This window comes from Dysidea avara, chromosome 12 (genome assembly GCF_963678975.1).
Source record: "Dysidea avara chromosome 12, odDysAvar1.4, whole genome shotgun sequence".
Lineage (NCBI taxonomy): Eukaryota > Metazoa > Porifera > Demospongiae > Dictyoceratida > Dysideidae > Dysidea > Dysidea avara.
Genome location: NC_089283.1, coordinates 1,204,950 through 1,217,058, shown reverse-complemented (window position 1 = coordinate 1,217,058; position 12,109 = coordinate 1,204,950). Strand labels below are relative to the sequence as shown.

The 12,109-nt window shown below is 38.7% G+C and overlaps 1 protein-coding gene across 1 annotated transcript in view; it reads right to left on the bottom strand.

Annotated features, from left to right (window-relative positions):
- The window catches only part of LOC136240321 (uncharacterized), a 17,859-nt gene extending 10,059 nt beyond the window's left edge, over positions 1-7,800 (bottom strand). The window contains exons 1-7 of the mRNA XM_066031266.1: positions 7,668-7,800; positions 7,387-7,560; positions 6,911-7,327; positions 6,532-6,584; positions 5,332-5,413; positions 4,970-5,022; positions 3,930-4,035 (exon numbers count right to left, since the gene is read on the bottom strand). Of these exons, the coding sequence (XP_065887338.1) occupies positions 3,930-4,035; positions 4,970-5,022; positions 5,332-5,413; positions 6,532-6,584; positions 6,911-7,327; positions 7,387-7,560; positions 7,668-7,766 (984 nt within the window). The 5' untranslated portion in view covers positions 7,767-7,800. The remainder of the gene's footprint in view (positions 1-3,929; positions 4,036-4,969; positions 5,023-5,331; positions 5,414-6,531; positions 6,585-6,910; positions 7,328-7,386; positions 7,561-7,667) is intronic.
- Between the last annotated feature and the right edge of the window lie 4,309 nt (positions 7,801-12,109).

Sequence of the window (12,109 nt, the reverse complement as noted above, 5' to 3'; positions counted from 1 at the left end):
CTATGATGAAGGCATTTCCTGCACAGCATAGAAGAGATTACAAAGATCCACTGTACAGCAGCTTAAGTTTTATGGGAGAACTTTCAGATTTAAAATTTGTTTGTGAAAGTTCTGCTCGTGGGTATATTTCCACAGTAGATTAGTGTCAGATAGACCACACAGTCAGTCAGTGAGTCAGTCAGTCACCTGATATTCTCCTCAGTCAAAACAACAAGTGACCCCAACAACTTGTTCAGCTAGTAAACATGTTACAAGTGGTACACTACATTACTTGTACTGGATTGTTATGTTACTCTACAAGGTGATCAGGTAACTAACAAGTTGTAGTCCTGTTGGAGCAGCCATAATAAACTACACTCAATTCTTCTAGTTAAAATGATCAACAGTAAGGCTTCTTGCTGAACTATTGCACCTATTGTCATAGCAACTACCTAGTTGTAGGGTATAGCTATAATATTAAATATTAGGATTCTAGTGTTGTACTTTTAGTAATATCCTTATATGGCTAGTCCCTCATACAGTGTTGTACAAGTACTACACAAACTTCATCACTCAATACTGATGGAGTAGCTATGCCTATAAACTTGTACGAAACATCAATTGTTTGGCTACAGGGTAGCTTACTGATACATATTATACTAGCCAATTTTCTGACTAAGTGGTCACTATGTTATTGACACACTACAGACTAATTTCTACCATTAGAAAAGAGTATAAGTTTGACAGAGTTGTGACTTTCCACACATTATTTTACGTTGAAACCATACCACACATATTTATATTGTCCCCCAAAAACTTTCAAATGAATCTACAGAAAACCTTCAATACCACTGATCACTATCAATTGATGAATAGCCACTAGAAAAATAGAGACCAACAAACACAGTGTATATCTCAAGAGAATTGAAGCCATGTACCTGGTAATATTGTTTGTGTAAACACACATTAACAACACAATGTGTGATAACAAATTTAATCATATCAGTCCAATACAAATAGTGGACATATGATAAACAGGCAGTGTTGCAGCAAAACAACATGTGTAGTCTGTATAGAGTATTGTTGGGTAATAGCAGTGGCACACAAATGGATAAATTATAAAGTGATGGAAACTTACAGTCCCTATGTGTCCAACATTTTGGGCATTGGCGTTAATGTGGACACTTGAGGACACCTACATAATCCAGACACTTAGTTAAGGTCCCAAAGTATCCCTTAGTACATAAACTGACCTGGAAATCAGGACATCTTGATAATCAGGACACCTTGATAATCAGGACACTATTGGTAGATCTAAACACCACATGATAAAAAGGTACCAAAGCATTGCTTTATTTGAAGAATATTAGGCCGCCCAACTTTTCCATAATCACCAGACATTTTACTTGCAGCAGTTTTATTGACCTTATCTCCATTGTGTTTGTTAAACTAGTTTCAGCACGTCATGGCTGCTTGATTGGTATACAATGACCACAAGTAACGTTGATGGAAACAACATTGCCTGTTTATGACATCATCTATTGTGTAGAATAAATAAAATTGTTAGGTAATTTAACTAAACAATAAAATTTGTTTCATTTGACAGCAGACTAGCGTTCTCATTATAATCCATTGTTCAATATTTGAGAAAAAACAAACTTGGTCTTTTGTGAAGGAACAATACTATCAGGTCCTATTGTTGTCTCATATCTGCTTTTACATACAAATCATAAAAAATAAAATCCTAGGTTTTTATTTCCTTCCCAGAATTTTTACCCAGCCTGTAAACAAATATTGAGACCTGGGATCATTTTGGTTAGGTCTGATTGACGCCAGACGTTCAATCAAATTCCATCATGGTAGAACATGATTATCGTAATGGTAAGCGTAGACAACCTTTCTACAGCGTTACTTGACTACAGAAGCAAGAATAGAAAGGTGATTGAAAAACATTTGTATGATACATATCTGTATGCATGCACGCAGGCTTACACGTGATCACTCACAGCACCTTTATCCCTCAGATAGAACTTACTGAAACAGCAACAAGCAAAATAATTCAAACCAACTATCAATAGACTCCTGGGCTTCCCGAACCCCTCCCCGGCTTATATTTAGATATTGCTTTTATACAAGGAGATATATAGTGCGCTTACAGGTTAAGTGTACAAGTCTATTCTCGTAACAGCAAATCAACTACAAATCACTGGCTCAAATAAAACCACATCCATTAAACACATTTGCTATGTCACTAACACACACTGAGCTCAATAGATATTCAATAGTGATGATGAATCAGTTATGAAAACAAATCGAAAAGAAATAACGACACGCAATCGTGAGCACAGGTGGTAGACAATCAGAAAAACCTATTAATGTTGAACACTTCTATTGTTTCATCAATATTATGAAATATTTTGAAACACACAAAGTAGAATATTATTTGTTTTAACAGTATACAGATTGCATGGGAACTTAACACTCCTAAATTGGTAAAAGTAATCCATCAGTCTAACTCAAGCCACCTGCCTACTAAAGCCAGATATTTTAACAGTGACCAGGTTTCACAGTAATATTGTTTCATCACGTAACATAGCAGATGAAGACAGTGTATTAAGAAGATGCTCTATTGGCTAATTGAAGACCGTCAATAATTTAGCCATGCATATAAATTGTACACAACACTTTCTAGTCATCTACAACTACAATTAACACTTTATACAATAACAGCTGCTCTGTCATACCTCAGGTGTATGATGATGATGTGTCACCTGATGTGCAGACCAATGGGTGTAACTACCCAAGAAGGAATTATCTGACAAAACCTCTAGTTGTGTGTTTTGGGGAAACCTGTTACACCTACTATGGTGTCATTGTGTCTGTTTCTGCGATATGAAACCCTCTACTCTAGCTAACACCTCAGAATACCTCTACATGCTGCTGGTGTACCAATACATTTATAACAATAAGTTTGATAATCCAACGTCTTTACTATCCCGACATAGTACATTTTGGCATTAGACGTTGATGGGTGTATGTCTCTTATAAGTACATTACCGCTCAAATGCAACATCATCTTTAAAAGAGTACAAGCAATTATAAAACATAAAGGGTATGGTTTTGCTTACAAGTATTCATACCAAACAAAACATGATGAAGACTCATGAGCAAAACATGCCCTTTAATTCCTTGCAATCTCATGAGATGATGTTGCATTTGAGTGGTACAGTGTACACCAGCACATGTCACAAGTACAAATATTAATCCCTCACATATCACACTACATCACTTAATCACCCCTATACTATATCAGACAATGGTGCTGTAAATTGGGAACTTAAAAGTGTTAAAGTGGGCTGCAACATCCATGAGAATTCAACACACAAAAATTAACACACACAATGACACTTCCTTCAAGTCACGAGCACATAAACACTCCAGTATAAACCTTGTTCAGTCCCATGAGGTACTATCTTACTGAAGATAGTGTACAACAGCTATAATTTTCTAATGTACAGACAGATACAGCTGTACATAAGGTGCTTTGCATTTCAAATCTATAAGCAGACTAGTTTGTTACTCATTGTACTGTATAGCCAGAAAGTTTGGAGGGAGGAAGTTTTGGCGAATTGGGTAAGTGAGTGGTGTTTAAAATCTGCAAAATTGTTTGTCCAATACAAATCTGTATTAGCTCTGCGAAATTCGCCAAACCTTTTTCTTGCCAAAATCCAATCTTCCTCATGCCAAACTTTCCAGCTATACGGTAGCTAGTGATGTCTGAGATGGTGCAGTGTGTACACTGTGTCATCACAGCTCTGAGTAACACAAGCAATCTATGGGTGACCTAGCTTGTCAAAACTAAAAAATTTAAGCATGATTATTTTATAGCACAAATGTTTCCCAATTTACAGTTCACATACGTCACCCATACACTATAGTATGTCACTCACAATGTTGTCCAGTCTGTTGCAGAGTAAATCGAGCACTTCCAAGCCGGACCCTGCTCCAAGTGGACACTCTCCATTGGGGTGGTAACTACATACCGAGTTGGATCTCCTAGAAGAGGTGTGCACATAACAGCTTATACACTACATGAAACCTTACAGCTCTGTCTAAATTAAAGGTCTTTTCACACTTAATGCACATTGAATGTAGATACAGCTGTGGTCAGACTGATAGTGGATCAAATGCGCATTAATCCATTTCACAGTACGTATGCAGCAACTGAATTCAATCCACTTTCATAGCACGCCAATTAATTAAGTGATTACGTAGCAAAAATTAAATGGCGTCTGTGGTTGTACTACCTTCTTCATATTCCTTGGAGTCAGAAAAGTATTTGCAGCGAGTATACACTTACAAAATGTTGGGTGTCAGGAAGTTGGTTAGTTATTATGAGTAAACCTGTACTGGGCATGATGATTTCAGAATGGTACACTATTCCTTCGACACTCACTCATGGTCACCGTATTGCTTCCACAAGCCGGGTATAACACTAGGTACACCGTTGCTTTAATCTTGGTGCAATAGCCATGCTTTGCACAAGATATCTCGAGACTGTTCAGCGCCCCCTTGCTAATTGAGATAACGTGCATCCAGTCCGGCCAATTCAGCTCTCAAAGTGGATTGACATGAAGCCGAATTGAATGCGTATTGTGATCAATCCGGTTCAGGTGTGAAATGGTCTGATCCGGCTTCGATGCACATTCGACTGTAGTGTGAAAAGGCCTCAAGAACACTTAACTACATGTTTGATGTGTCAATAATTTTTAGCTCTGGAAGAGGACAACCTCAATGTATATGACAGTAAAAATGTAACCACTATAATATCCGAGGCTCCAAAGCATGATGTCTACACTACCTCTAATTGGTGTCACTTAGCACCAAAAATGTATGACAAACAAGAAACCTAACCCAATGCTCATTTTACCTCATCATAGCCACAAAGAATTACACTCGTTCTCAACAAGTATTGTATTTCATGACTCACTTTGATTTGTACCTGACACCTGGAGAAGGTCTTGACTCATCATAGGAGAACTTCTATAGTACACAAAACACAGTGACATTTGTGAAACACAAATATCCATGGATCAAATAAGTTGAAACCTCTTTTGTAAGATATTGGCTTCCACCCTAATAGTTGTAAGCAATTAGGAACAATAGGAATGACAAAATCATATTGTCTGATTAATTGCTGCAACGTGTGACATGTCACATACACACACAGACACACTACACACACACACGCACACAAAGTGAAAATAGAAAACAGCTACATATACAGCAATCAGACATCAAACGGGGATGGTGTTCTAGCCACTTACAAACACACACTACACACACGCTCACCCTTCTTTGGTCCTTGTAAGATGGACTATCTGTCATTGCTCGTCGATGTGTATGTGACCTGGTCTTTGCTATCACAGGTTGCCTGTAGGAAAACATACCACCAAAAATGTGTAACAATCATAAACAACTCTTATTGGTCACAGATGGTCTGGTTACAGCTTGTAAGCAGTTGATATGTTGTTTTAAGAACATATCATGACATATCTTACTAGACAGTGGCATGGGTAAACAGAGGAGTGACAGAGAAATATGCATTAGTCAACAACTCCATGTGATTTTATTACTAATTGACATATTCTTCACCAGGAAACACACTGACTGCACTCTAGGCTGGCTTACAATATAAAAGGACAATATTTTGCTAGTCTAAAACTTGCCGCTGTTTCACATAGCAAAAATTGACAAGCTTTTCTCACCAAGTCTTATTGTACTAGCTATACAGGTCCAGTTTCCTCCCAGTAAAGTTTTCCTTTTACTTCAAACTTTCTTATAGATCCTTTTTTGACATTTTGTAATTGATAAGTCACAATCTGTTATTCTCAGATATTCTTTTAATTCACTGGGTTAAAAAGATATTCACAGTGAAAATCACTTCAAGATGTGGTAAGATTCAATAATTAGTGTCTGGACTATAAGTGTACTCTGGAATGTAGTGAGAGATGATAGCGCTGTACGACACACCCGTGTGTTGTTTGTGTGTGTTTTGTATGTATGTACTTGCGTATTTGTGTGTGCATGTGTGTGTACACATCTTTGTAGTGCGTGTGTGTGCGTGTGTGTGTGTGTGTGTGCGTGTGTGTGTGTATGTGTGTGTGCGTGTGTGTGTGTTGTGTATGTGTGTGTGTGTGTGTGTGTGTGTGTGTGTGTGTGTGTGTGTGTGTGTGTGTGTGTGTGTGTGTGTGTGTGTGTGTGTGTGTGTGTGTGTGTGTGTGTGTGTGTCCCACTCATAATATGCACACGCACACACCTGTTCAACAGTCTTCCCCCCTCCCCCTCACTTGGTCCAGACTACTTATCTGGCAGTAGCTAAGTATCCATATACAAGCATGCTTGGTAAACCGGACAAACCCTTAGGACAAAATTAGGGTTTGGGCCATCAACCTTACATGTACCTGATCTGATCCTCTTGCAATAAAGAATGCTTCCAAGTATGAATGATGTAATAATGCATTGTTATTGTATGCTACATATACACAATACCTTTTAATGGTGGACACCTTTGGAGTGACCATTGCAGTGGCAGCATCAACACTCTATACAAAATTACAACAAATCTGATAGCACACAGTCATCATTGGTTAGAATAAGGTCAGGATTAACAGGCTACCAGGTACAACACGTTAACACTCTGAGAAGATAACTAACAAACGTATCACAGCTTAGCCATATTAGAAAGGTCTAATAAGGCTTTAATAACTAAGCCAATCAACACACCGACTTGCAGGGAAGCTGGGTTTTTAATTAAAATTCTATAGCAGTCGCTACACTTTCTAAGTATATTGTACCGCCTTAGTTTGTATTAAGTGGTCATAATTAAGTGGCTGGAGTCTACACTATTGGACCACACTATATTAAATACCTCATCATCTGAGCTGATTACGCTGCCCTCTTCGCTGTACCGTCCATCACTGTTGCTACACTGTGAGGATGAGAGTGCCGGCGACTTTAGTCGGTGTTTGGCGACGTTAGGCACTGGAGATGGCTTTTTAGTGTCCTGAGGCATGCTGTGCCATCGTCTGGGGCTGTTCTCTCTGCTGCCTCGGCGAGATAAATCACCAGCTTCGAAAGACCCTTTGCGAGTGGGTGTGGGCGAGTCCGTGAGCATGTTAAGGCTATCCAGCTTTTCAAATTCCTCAGAGTGAGAAAATACTGGATTAAAAATCACATTCGAAGCTTCTTCGCTCTTCTCTTGGTTAAAACTCTTCTTCCTTATTGGGGCACTCCTTGGGTGCTCCGACTGGTCCACAAGAAAATACTTCTTAGGAGCACTTGGTGACTATATATCAAACGGTTACCACAAACAAACTAGAGATGGTATTAGATATCAGATCTTACGTTTCTGTAAGGTCTAGATGGTTTCGTTGGCTTCCTTGTATCACCCTCCATTGTGCTAACAGCTGTGCAGTCGCTTCCAGTAGGTGACGGGGTCCTTTCTTTGCTTAATGTCGGCCAACTTGTGCGATATACATTTGTTAGGTTGGCTGACAATAACATCGTTCGCCCGTACCACTATCGTAATAACAAATTATGTAAACACGAATATTTCACATGCCAACGCGCATGCCACAAAATAACACGCAGAGGCTGCGGGCAATAATCCTGCCGCAGTGTCTCACCTTGGTAGTGAGTATCGTAATAAAGCTAAAAGAAAGGCAACTTATGGCTATACCGGACTGTGTGTGTTTAATACCAACCACACCGCAGTTATATGTCATTGTTTAGTTACATCACGTGAGACTTGTCGCATAGCTATCTATATAAAGCAACAAATTGTGGCTGGCGACTCCCTATGTGTTATGTTGTGTAATTGTGAACACTAAATTGTTAATACTAAAGATAACAATTATTACAACTTTTATTTTAACAAAGCCAGTCAGCATAGCCGGCTAATTTGTGATGATGCCAATTTAACTCTACCCAAGGAGTTGTCATTGCTATACACATGCTAATTAAGGAGTTGTCATCTGGACTGATACTCTTGATTGATCAACCAGTCAAGAGTTCATAATTCAATTATGGATGGCACTATTTTAAACTAGCTACTTAGAAGAGTGCTGCATCTAACCAGCACCGACAATGATTTCTTTGAGTCGTGACCCTCTGCTAGCATATACCACCACAAAAATCATACGTCGAAGTGCGCAAGTGTGCCCTGTGACACCAAAGTGTGCCCCATGACACTGTTTTTGTGTGCAAAGCACATGGCTTCATTTTTACAGTGTGGAAAGAGTGTTATAGCCTAGATGCTGTGGCATAACAAATCACACTAAGCTGACCAACAGCATGAATGTGACTATAGGGCTGAGACAGTCACTGCATGACACAGTAAAAATGAAACAAGTTAGATAACAAAGATCGATCACTTTCTCAGCTGGTATTATTACATTATGACCATCACTTCTATAACATGACTGCCACTGACTATGATCATGAGTCACTGCAAGAAAATAGTATGGCAGAAATTATTGGTTACAAAACTATATGCAGCCGCCACTATTGAACAGTATAACAAAGCTAATGTTAATAAGCAAACTATAAAAATTTTGATGTAATAAGCAAAACCAAACTGACCTATAAAATAATATGACCTGTACAGCAATTGAAGCCTCAGCAATTGGACTGGGCACCACTATAATCAGTATACACATAGCTAATTGCAGATCTCAGCAAAGTAAAGCTTAATTTACACCTCACCTATCCCATCACTACTCTATAAGAAAGACTATGACTCAGAGAGGTTGGCCACTCACTTAAAAAACTGGGTGGTGGCATCATGCATCCATTCCACCAGTGGCCGTAAAATTTAACGAGTAAATAAGACATTCTCTACCTCATGAACCTGTTTTTGGTATATTCACATGTATTTCTATCATGACGTTGATATGCAGAATGAAGAGGGTGATTTGAGGGTGCACAGTAGGGTTATATCATGCAAAGTATTACCTCTCAAATCTTCCTCTCCAAAATTTAGTTGCAATGTCAAGCATGCATTATCATCATCATGGTTGGCAGTTTGTATTTGAAGGGTCTCGCCATAAAGAGTGGGGTTCAATGACGACATTGTTGTAGACCTCAGAAAGTAAGTTGGCGGTTTCATCCCATGCTTCATTATGAAGAAGGAAACCCAAGACAGAGCATGTTCTATGGACCACAAACACAGGAGGTAGAGCAGGGCTGAGGCAGATGATAATGAAATGCACTGAACTGCATCACGAAAAGTAGTTTTATGGAGCACAAAGTTGTGAGACTTCAATGGAAGACAGAAGAGCCAATTGGATGCACCCTTCTCTTGGGCCAGCTTATGTAACTGTGCATGACTGAGGAACACGTGCTACATAGGAGGAATTTACAAATGTTTTCTGGGCAAATTGAAGTTGCTCTTGATAGCTATGCCTAGAGTGAATCCTAGACCGGGCGGCTACTGAAACTATTCATTTACACAGTCACCAACTTGATACTTGAGAGATAATCAAGCAAACAAGACCAGCATTTACTTCCACAGAGCAGGAATGCTGCTGGGATGCAACAATTGAAGGATCAAGACCCCCTTCTAGCCTAGTAGGGGGTCTTGATCCTTCAATTGTTGCATCCCAGCAGCCACACAGGCAAGGAAAACAGCTTCCTCTTAACATCTGTCCAACCCAATAAACCAGGAAGGAAAAAAGATCTAATATTTTCGAGTGGAAGGTATAAAGGTAAAATAGCAATATATAACATGGCTCAAGAAGTTTGTATACTTTAATGCATACACGCGATGCATATGATCCAAACAGGTGGTGATCTACGTAGCTCCATGGTTTCGTGTCACGTGTACATGGCGCCACCCATTGTAAGCCAGAGCCTTGTCCTCGACAAATAATATTGCTACTTTTGGAGTCAGGACTGGCAGAGCTGTTCCTTCCTTCCATGCAGAAGCTAATCTTGCACTGCAACTTACTGAAAAAAAAAGACTGAAAAAATTTAGTTTGTAAATAACTAATTAAGAATTCATGGCTTATAGTTGAGATGCAGACCACATGCATCAGTAGCTCAGTCTTGACCACATGCCTATCAGTGCCATGCAATGAAAATACTGATTATAGCTATGTCTATAGTCTTACATGGTGTACTCAATAGCGCTGTTACCACGTGTTGAGTGGTACGGTGTCTGTCACCACTTGCAAGATGAAATACTTGCCAAGTCAAAATTTAAGTTAATTATTCTACATGCAGTCTTAATTGCTGTGTTTGTTTACCCTCACAACAGTATATAGCTATAGCTACGTACATAAGTTTATTGCAGAAAAGTGAACTCAGTCATATTATAGCTATAACATTGAGGCAAAAATAATAAGACATGATGGCCCGGATCATCTTACCTAAATGCAAGGTAAGTCATTAAAATACAGTGATCCTGGATGCATGGCTACTAGCTATACTCGAGGCTATACTACTCCATCTGGCTATACCTCCCTGCACACATGTATATGAAATACTGCAATTTAATGCTTGAGTATACTTGTTAAGAATTTTGGTACTTGGATTGAAAAACTGGTACTAGAGTATTCATCAGGATCACGTGATCCAGCTCACATGATGTATTTGTCATTAAAAGTGGCCGGCATCATCATGATCAAGGCTGTTGAATTTGATTGGTATAATTTAATGTACATTACAATTGCTTGTCAGACATCGGTACAGGAAAGTGAAGAGCTGTGGTGATAAAGCTGACTTTGTATTTTATGCTAGGACTGTGGAAACAATCATGTACATATTTTTAGTAATGACCAATCACTGAACACTAGCTTGTAACCTACCTTGAATGTTTTTATACTGGACCATAAGCACATTTGAAACTTTTAGCAATGATACTCACACTGCGGCATGTCAGTATTAAAGTTCTGCAAATGAGTGGCATTCTATCAGCCCAGCCCAGCTCCATTAATTCAGTTATGACCTATAGCTAGCTCATGTGATTTCTGTGCTACTGATCACTGCATATCACTGATTATCAAGAGAGGCCAGAAATTATGGTGGCAAAGTACAATTTCTTAAAATTTTACGTGGCTATCATTCATGACATTTAGTTCAGAATTCAGATGCATGTGATAGTTAGCTCTCATGGCAGGGATGGGATTTTAGAAATTTAACACTGCTTTCATATTTCATGCACTCATGTATAGTCTCTTATTTGATTTGTATACATACAGATATACAATAATTACAGTATTGGGGGTACAGTACTGAAGGTCCTCTATAGCTCTGGGCTAGTGGCTATTAAAAATTCAGTACTTACAATACTTAATTACTTACTTACCAAAATTACATTAAGGGGGGTCGGGGAGTATTGGAGCACCTACTGATAGGCACACAAAATGGTATGTACAAGGGTTGTCATGTCTAAAGTTAGATAAAAATGTGTCCAATAAAAATTATATATTCTAGTCTTGTTATTATATAGTCAATCAGGGGTGGAGTATCCCATTATTCGTTATTCATAATTGAGGGATTTTACTGAAGAAAAAATGTTATAATGTCTACTGTTCTGAACATGATTCATTTTACCACTTGTGGAACACCTAGCATTGTAGCAAAGGTGATGTAGTTTGTGACATCGAAGGAAGAAGAGGGATACTTGTCGTGACTTTAGTGGTAGGTTCATATTACTTTGTACAGTGGAGTCTCTGACTTTCAGGCCTCCATGCAGAATGTGTTGCCATTAACTAAGATGTTGCCATGATAGCTACAACAAATGATTATATGAATGATATATAGTGAATGTAGCTAGGTCGCTATAGTCTTCTGCATGACACTATATTGCCCCTCCAGGAGCTATATGTGCATGGTTTTGATGGTGATAATATATCACCGGGACACTAGCTACTGAATTAAGCTTTTAACTGCCTTCAGTTGATGCCATAGAATGGCTTGATACAATCCGGCTAAACTATATATACATGCAGTCCTTGACAATTCTTAATTTTTTTTTGCTCAAGAGAAGTAATGATGCTATGAGAAGAGCAGACATGTGTGGCCCAGTTTGGCTCCATTACAAGTTGGGGATTATAATACCTTACTA